We start from the raw sequence: 9,010 nt of genomic DNA, 5'->3' as shown, positions 1-9,010 counted from the left end.
TCAAACAGTAAAATTGTTTGTGATTTACAGCTATTCTAACTTTATGCTATTAAAGCATTTCAACATTTTTAAAATTAAAAAATGAGACTTGTAGTTATTCACTTACTTCGCTAGCCACTAGTCAGTAATTTTTAATTTCATAGTTATGATGATCAAATAGCAACAGAGGGGAGAGGAACTTCTATGGTAACTGTTATTCTCTGGTTACCTCTGGTTATTGAAAACAGCAGGAGATATGTACATTATAAAGATCCAGGGACTGTACCCAAGTACTTTCTTTGCTATATCCTTCCTATGAAAGCAATACCATTCCTTGTTTGTTCAATTCACTGATGCCTAAGATGTCAATGTGTAGTTGATTAATTTCATCTTTCACTGTTGAGCTTTTTCATGTTCATGCTTCTTACATTCTTAGCAGTTTAGGAATTTCTTCTCTTGCCTGGCAACATTAGCAACTAGAAATCCTGGAGGCTTTTATCTAGTCATGTCATAAACACTATTAGTCACCCCAAAAAAACCTCTGTTCTTCCTCAGTAGCATGCTGAGTGCCATCTTGCTGAGTGCCATCCAACCTAAAGGGCCCATCATCCAGCACTACATCATCAATCACTTTATCTTGTATATTTTTGTATACATACAAGAATGGTTTACCGCTGATTTCTTCCACAGTATGAATAGGTGCTTTTGCCACTGTCACTAAAGTGGTCATCTGCCTCCAGCATCTTCCTATATAGCTTCTGCCCAATATGTGGACCTTTTTCCTTTAGCTGGACAGCTAGGATGAGCTTCATACCTTGGTTGACCTTGCTGAGAGTATAAACATGTGATGTATGCTTCTGCTGTTCTACACTCATCCTTCCCAGGGATTCCACCTCCAACTCCTACCACAATGAGGCAGCATAGCAGGATTTGAGGTAAAGGTCAAGCCGATACTCAAATAGATCTCCCAACTCCATCTTATAACTTGGCTGTAAGGGTTTGGTATGTGGTTAAAAAAAATAAATTCCTCTAGCATTTCTAAATTATTTCCTTGCCTGCTATGTAATCTTTCTTCTAACAAGGCAGAATCTATCTTATGCTTGCAGCTTTATGTGTAGCTATCCCTAAATCCCCTCCTCTTTAGAGTGAACCAAGAGCTTAGCTGGTAATCTTTCAGGCTGATAGAATGCTGGTCCTCTTTCTTTTGATCCTCTGGTCAGGTAGGAATGAGCCCTTGAAGTCTGGTCCTTTCCTATTTTCAGTAATCTTCCCTTCATCCTGGAACTCTTCAGTGGTCACTCTGGAATCAGTAAATTTTCAACACTTAAAGCTGTGTAAATGCATCTTGGCTTCAGCAGCCATCTTTTTCTTCCTCTCCAAAATGCCAGTGATAATTCTCCCTTCCTGCTAGTTCATCAGCCTGTTTTCACTTCCATTCTTCCCACTTGTGAAAACCTATTGTGAAAACCTTATTTCATTCCCACTTATTTCTCAGGCTTCTGCCTATCACCTTCTAAGTCTGTCTGTCTGCAAGATCATGTGACAAGATGGCAGACAGTGCCTAGCTGAAACATTTTAATCAAAGCTTGTTCTTTCTTTATTGCAGTCTGGGAACTAGCATGAAGACTAAAGTCAATATAGAAGTCAATACATTTTTCTGAGTTAAGCAGAAGTTAACAACATAAAGTAAACTGAATAAATATATCAAAATATAGTGGCCTGCATATAGGCAAATGAAAATTGTTATAATTGTATCACCTGCATTGCAGTTGCTACACTGGTTGCTAATAGATTTCCAAGGGTTAGTTTTAAACCATGAATTGGTGTAGCTACTTTCTGGAACAAATCTGTGTAGAAGCAACTCCTCTGTCTCATCACTCCAACAACATTTCTCTTTTAAGTTCCATGAGGTGAAGGAGTCACAGTTTTGCAGACAGTATTTCTTAGGTGTTACCGCTAGCTCGCATTCAATATTGGCCTTCTGGAAATCGGTAAAAAAGGAATTGTTTCAGGGGATATTTGGGAACTGAGTAGTTTTGTTATTCTGGTACTTATTTTTTTGTATTCTATTTTCATTACAATGGTATGGTTTTAAATATTCCTTGTAGACATAAACCTCCAGGGGTCCTTGTATATAATGGCTATACATAAATACTATCTATCCATATACACACATACCACAATCTCAAGAAGCAAAAAAGCTTCATATGAAAGATTATTTGAGCAAAGAGAAGAAAAATGAAAATGCATTTTTTATTATAAATATTAAGAAAACTCTTTAGTACAAAATGTTAAAAAAACCCACTCGATATACCTTATAGCAAATTGCTGTACAACGGTTTAGGAAAGGATATCTCTACCAATAAGAATATTAAACTAAAATTAATATTTCGACTGAGATCCCTCTCTCTGATCAGGTACTTTCCCATGTAACTATGCAAAACAAAGCTGGAAATCTTTTTAATGAGTTCCGTTTTCTCATGACTCATTTCCTGGAATGAACTTCCATTCTTCCTACCAGAAATTCAATGGTGGTAAGCAGTCCTTTCTTTGTTTAGTTCTCATACACTGGCTTTGAATTTTGTTTTGTCCAAAGATTTCCACACTGCATATCTTCAGTCACTTAGCATGCAGTCTCTCAACTACTTTTGTTCTTTCTCAGCCAGTATTGAGATGATCTTCACTGGTTCCAAAGAATCTGGAATTATATTTCTAAAGGATCAAAACTGGCAGGATAGGCCCTTGAAATCAAGGCAGGCTGAATAAGGGGGAGGATCCATCATACCGATAACTTTTTAAAGTCCTGTTAGCTTATGCTGGAGTGTCAGTAATTTCTTGCTTCTGCCACTTTGCCTGTCAGCTTATGCTATCTTGTGGGCTTCTGATGGACTCTTCTGGGTGTTGAGCTTACTAGATGTTTTCCAGATAAGACACCATTCGAGCTTACAGCTCCCAACGTCAAACTGTTATTCAGGGTTTCATCAAGCTTGCGAGTCTCTGATTCCAGAATAGTTGCCTTAGGTTCCCTAGCCACAATAGCTAAAGAATCTGCAAGCTCTTGATGTAAATCTGATAGCTCTTGATTTCTTTTGGTACAGCTGATGATATAATTCTGTTTCTGCTTCCGTTCTAGTGATAGCTGTGATTGTAGAACAAAAACCTAAAACAAGAACAAATGACATCAAGGACTAATTTCTAGTCTTCACAGCAAGGAATATGCATGCAAAGTAAAACTATTTTTAATTCATTCTGGAGAAAATCAATCACAGGGTCAGCACTGACTTGATGGCGTTTAATATTTTTCACAGCAATGCATTGTGCATTCAATACAGTGCATTCAAGAGCAAAACCACAATGAATGATTCAAACAGGGATAAAAATATTTTGAAAAATTAAACAAAAAATCACAGAATTCCTTAGAGAAGTGCAAAATGCTTTGTGGACAAACTCTCCCAAAATGTCCTGCTCTGTTGCTGCCAAAAGGGTTCTCTGCTTTAAAGTGTCCTTAAAGACCACTGCTTACAAAATACCACTGTGAGTCTTTGAAAAGGCAGTCACTATGGAGGCACAGCTCTTCAACAATGGAAGATAAGCAGTTCTAAGAGACCCAGTGTGTTCCAGTTATAAACTACACACCTGTTTTCGTAACTCTGCCAGTTGCTTGTGGAGAATCTGGGTTTCTTTCTAGAGAGAAAGGAGGGAGAAAACTCAGTCAGCTGCTTACCTTCAAGAAGCCTATTATTTAGGAAAGAGAAAAATATTTATATAGCTTAAATTTCCTCTCATTTATTCAGGTTCAAGCCAACAATTATTAACTTCAATTAAATATAATTTAATACTATCTAAAAGAAAAAAAGGAAAGAAATAATGGATGATTTTAAGCAGAACTTCTGATATTAAAATATGCAATATATTCAAACCTTTGAAACAGAGGGAATTTTTTGTGATCCAGAGTCAGCCTGTGAAAATTCAGAGCTCAAAGAAAAGTCTCCATGACTCCTTTTTAGTCTCCTCCGTTCACGTTCTACCTGCAATCAACAGAAGAAAGAGGCAAAAATGTTACCCTAAACTAGGTACAGTTGCGTAATACTGACTGAGCAGCTGACTGAGCACAGGGCAAAGAATACCAAGCACAAAGCACTGTATCATGCTGTCTTGCATGAACCATTGGCTTCAGGTCATGCTACAACATTTCAGTTGGGTTAGGCCACAGCTTTGAACCTCCCATTCAAAAATGCAGAATTTATTCTCGTTCAGCCATGTTTTTACAGATTTAGAGTTTGTTTAGAACTGTTGTGCTGCTTCAGCTTCTACATAGATACCCTGACATTCTCCTGTAGAATTTGCTGGTGCAATCCAAAATTCATTACTTCCTCAATCAACTAAGAGCCATCTGGGTCCTAAGGCTGCAAAGCATACTATAATACTTTCGACTGCCAAGTTTCATGTTTGGGATATGGTTTTGTTTGTTTGTTTGTTTGTTTGTTTGAGTGCAATGTTTTATTTTCTGCAGACACCATATTTCTCATTAATACCCCAAAATTCTACTTTTGTCTCATTTGTCCACTGAACGTTGTTCCAATAGCCTGTTCAGTGATCTCTGGCAGACTTGAGATGGATAGAGTAACAATGGTGTTGGACTTTCTCCATTTGTACACTATCTATCTGATTGTGGATTGATGGGAGTCAAAGTCTCCAATAATGGTTTTATAGCCCTTTCCAGCCTCTTAAGCACTGAAAATCATTTTTCTTAGGTTTACAGAAAACTTTTTTGATTGGGGTCTGACTCACTTCCATAACCTGAAGATGGTGGCAACCAATGTGTACATGTTTTTTTTTTATAGGGGAGGCCCCTCAAACTCACAACTGTTATCATCTCATTAATTAAAATATCTGACTCAACTTACCTCTTTACGAGAGCTGATTATATTAGTGCTTCACATACCTTTTTTTATGAACACAGTAAATGTTGGCTCAGTGTATCTAATAAAGACATGACACAGTCATTGTCTTATATATTCTTTGTTTAACCAGAAGCTCTTTATTTATTAATAGGGTTTAGATTAATTTGATCACATTATAGGATAAAGAACTACATGATTTCTAAATGGTTCACTAATTTTATCTAACCAATGTATAATGAGGGCTAATATATGATTACATTGCATTGGAAAATAATGCTGGAAAATAATGCTGATCTTAATTATTTCTCCTTTACAGAAAAGCTTACCTCTTGTAGTGCATCTCTCAATTGGATATTGTGCTTTTCTAAACCATGTTTATCATTCTCCAACCTGGCCACAGCTTGCTGCAGAAGTTGTAAACGTCTATACAAGAGTCTTTTTTCAGCCATCCATGTCAGCTGTCCCTCTTTTTTCAAAGCCTGCATGACACAGAAACAGTGTGGCATAAAAGAATACAAAGGTCGGGAAACAAGAGATAGGAGGCAATCTGACAGCCATCTAAAAACTAGGGTGATTTTATCCCATGGACGGTGCATGTCTTTTTCTGAAGAGGCCTCCTTATTAATGTTGCTATTGTAAATTTCAGAATATTAAGCAATTAACTGGTTAAGGTAGACATGTCAGTTGGAACAGTTCCTATAGGAGCAACTTAATCATTTGGAACAAAATCAATAAAGACTAACCTTAAAGACTTGCTAATTTATTATTACATAATGTGACTGATAAAGTAGACTGTGATGCACAAAGGCATATAGGACAATAATAAAGTTACACTTTTATGGTGCCAAAAATATTTTGATGAAAATTTGAAGACATATTCACACCTTGCTCTTCTACATGATGCATTGCCCATGCTCTCATGCTTCATATCTGTTCTTTTATCTCACCTCTCCAGCCTCATTATGCTGCACCCCTGGTATATCATCTTCACTGGGTAGCAGATCAATATCTCCCACCAGAGTTTCAATAATAAACCTTGCCTCCTTCAGAGCTTTGAAAGCTGTATCCAGTTGCTCCTACAGGAAAACAAACAATGTTCTTTGCTTATTTAATTAAGTACTGTGGGTGAGCAAAATGTTTCATTGCAAAACAAACAGATCCTGGAATAAGTCATTCCCAGTGGTCTGGAAGGGGTCTGATATCAAGTCAGAGCATTCCAAAGTTGGAATGGCACATTTCAGTGTCAAACCACATCTGAAATAGTGGGAATGGTCTGTTCTAGGGTTGGGAAGTTCCATGGCAGAATATGTTGCAAACACCAATTAAATATTTGAATCCACACTCAAACTCCTCAGAAAGATTATAGCTATGTTACTAGACAGCTCATATGAAGTGAGTGTGAATGATACAGCACCTTAGCAGCATTAAACTCACTGCCCCTTGGCTTTTCTCTCTGTCTCTCCTCCTTTATTACTCACATCTTAAAGTCCAGTGAAATTTCATTTTAAACCAATTTCCCTTTACAAATACAAAACAGTATGTCTCTGAAGAGAATTAAAAAGATAGATATAATCTTATAAAATATGACTTTACTGCTCACATGCTTTATAAAATATGCTGAACCTTCAACAGTCTGCACGCATTTTAAGCTGAAATGCTTACCTGGAGATGAAGCCTATCCATATCCCTTTCTGAAACCATGGTCTGTGTAACTGCCATTTCCTCCTTTAAAATTTTCATAGCCTCTTCACTTTGGATCAGGGCCAGATCCAACTTCTGGGCCTTCTCCCTCCATTCTATCTCACCACTCTCTGTCTGTTTTAGAACAGCTGTCACATGATTCAATTCTTGTCTGTTTTTTATTTTCTCATTTTCCAAATGTTGAATTTTTTCCTTCTGCCATTTCAAGCATTGGTCTTTTTCCTTAATAGCCTTGCTCTTAGCTAGTTCCTCGTCCTTCCACATAACAATTTTCTCAATACAGCTATGGAAATTGTACTCTTTGTTATCTTGCAATCTCAGAGCTGAGATTATTTGTTTTATCTGTTCACTGTAGGTTAGTAATTTCTTCTCTTTATCTTTGAGTCTCTCTTCCAGCTGCTCAATTTTCTTTCTTTGCAATTCAATCTCATCATCCTTTTTCTTCTGAATAAGCTGGAAATGCTGTATATGCTCCTGGTGTTTCTCAGGCTCATCTTTCATTGGCTTTTGGCTTCTCTCATCTTGACAATTTATCTCCTTATTCTGTTTGTCAAGTAATTCCTCTTGCTCTCTGATATGTTTTTCATGTTCTTGCTCATTTATGTGTTGGTACTGCAGAAGATCTTCCTCACTTTTTTGTTCTCTCTGTGTGGCTTCTACTTTAACCTGGTACTTACTAATTTGTTCTCCTTGTTTGAGAAGCTCTTTTTCCTTCTCTATCATCAACTGATTAATCCTATCCAGATCCTGTTGTAGGCTTGAAACGCTATGCTGTACTTCCTCTTTCTGTTTTGAGAGTTCCTTGATACATATTTGTAAGGATTCTATCTCCTTTTCTTTGTCATGAAGAGACGACCTAGTAAGATCCAGTTTGTCCAAGACAGATTTTGTCTGTGCCTCCTGTTGTTGAATTTGCTGGAGGTTCTTCTCCTTTAAATATTTGATCTGCAATTCTCCGTTTTTTATAGTTTCTTTTGCTTGTTGAAGTTCTGTTTGCAATCCTTTTATTAGCCTTACTTTCTCTTCTGTGTTCTTTTCATGCTGCTCTTTCAGGGACTCAATTTCTTGTTGTCGCCTCTTAAAGAATACTTTGAGTTGTCCCAACATATCAAAAGTAGTTTCCTCTAGCTTTTGCTTCTTGAGTTGGTTTATTTGTTCATCCTGAAACTCTGCATTACCATCTTTCTCCTTTAGCACTCCTGTGCTATACTGGATATCTTCAAGTAGAACTCTTATCTGGCTTTTCAATTCCTCTTCATGCTTCCTTTGGAACTCCAATTCTGTGTTGTTTTCCTCCAAAGTTGCCTGTGTCTTTGCTCTATGTTCATGAAGAGTCATTCGTTCTATTTCCATTTCTTCTTTCATTTCTTTCATTTGTTTTTTTTGTGCCTCAAGCTCTTGTTCTCTCTGGCTCAAAGTCAATGTCATCTGTTTCTGCTTCTCAGAAAGCTCACTGAGATGCTCCTCTTTCTGAGCTTCATGCTGCTGGAAACTTGATATCTGTTCCCTCTGGGATTCTACCTCCCTTTCTTTGTCCCTAAGAATGGCTTTCATGTGTTCTAGGCTTGTATAAAGAGATTTCTCACGTTTTCCCCCCTGTTCTTCCCATTCTTGAAGTAGCTGCTTTTGAGATGCAAGTTCCCAATCTTTTTCATTCAACTTTATTTTCAGGTCACTTAGTTCTTTCAGCAAAGCTCCAATTTGTGTTGATTCATTATGTTCCATAATCTGAATTTTCTCCTCTTTGATGTTAATTTCCTTGATTTTTTCCTCCAGATTCAGAGATAGGCTTTCAATTATTGTTTTTTGGTTTTCTGATAACTCCTGTAGTTTTTGAAGCTTTTCTTGTTGTGATTTCAAAGTCTGGACTGTCTCTTCTAGATCTAGATTTAGTTTCTTGAGATCAGCCTTTTGCATCTTATCGTGCTTTGTCATTTCTTCAATTTGCTTTTCTTGGGAGTCAATTTCCTCACTTCTCTTTTCTAGAGTTTTAGTGAGATGCTCTAAGGCAGCATTCTGGACTTCTTTATGATTCTCTAGATCTCTAATCTGCTGTAGCTGGTTTTTAATTTCTTCATTTCTCTTTTCTAGAGTAACATTGAGATGATCCACAATTTCCTGAAGTGCTCTTCCCACCTCTACCTCTTTCTGCAAAGCCACAAGTCTCTTCTGATGAGTCTCAACTTCTTCATGTTTAATTCTGAGGCTGGAGAGAGTTGTTTGAAGCTCTTGCTCCAGGGACTGATTCATCTTTTCCATGGCACTTGCTCGAAGTTCTGAAGCTTTGACTGATTCCTGAAGAAGCTCCAGCTCCCATGTGAGCTTCTCCTTAGCCATTTGTAATGTGCCTCGCTCATTCTGAAATGCAAAAATAATTACTTTCTTCTTGTTCATTATTCCACAGCTATATTATTCAGAAACAGCAT

At 37.3% G+C, this 9,010-nt stretch overlaps 1 protein-coding gene across 2 annotated transcripts in view; it reads right to left on the bottom strand.

Annotated features, from left to right (window-relative positions):
- Window positions 1–2,207: 2,207 nt before the first annotated feature.
- The window catches only part of CEP250 (centrosomal protein 250), a 43,990-nt gene continuing 37,187 nt past the window's right edge, over window positions 2,208–9,010 (bottom strand). Inside the window, exons 28-33 of one of the 2 annotated variants that reach the window (XM_025167157.2) lie at window positions 6,546–8,942; window positions 5,831–5,959; window positions 5,210–5,362; window positions 3,900–4,007; window positions 3,616–3,663; window positions 2,208–3,139 (exon numbers count right to left, since the gene is read on the bottom strand). In XM_025167157.2, coding sequence (XP_025022925.2) covers window positions 2,846–3,139; window positions 3,616–3,663; window positions 3,900–4,007; window positions 5,210–5,362; window positions 5,831–5,959; window positions 6,546–8,942 — 3,129 coding nt within the window. In that variant the 3' untranslated portion in view covers window positions 2,208–2,845. Of the gene's footprint in view, window positions 3,140–3,615; window positions 3,664–3,899; window positions 4,008–5,209; window positions 5,363–5,767; window positions 5,960–6,545; window positions 8,943–9,010 lie in introns of those variants that run through there. The other variant, XR_015798354.1, reaches the window with a different exon arrangement.

This window comes from Python bivittatus, unplaced genomic scaffold (genome assembly GCF_059951505.1).
Source record: "Python bivittatus isolate LINGU-HERP-01145 unplaced genomic scaffold, Pbiv_v1 ctg000700_np1212, whole genome shotgun sequence".
In the NCBI taxonomy this organism is placed as follows: domain Eukaryota; kingdom Metazoa; phylum Chordata; class Lepidosauria; order Squamata; family Pythonidae; genus Python; species Python bivittatus.
The sequence above is the reverse complement of the archived record's forward strand: the minus strand, read 5'-3'. Positions and strand labels throughout refer to the sequence as shown.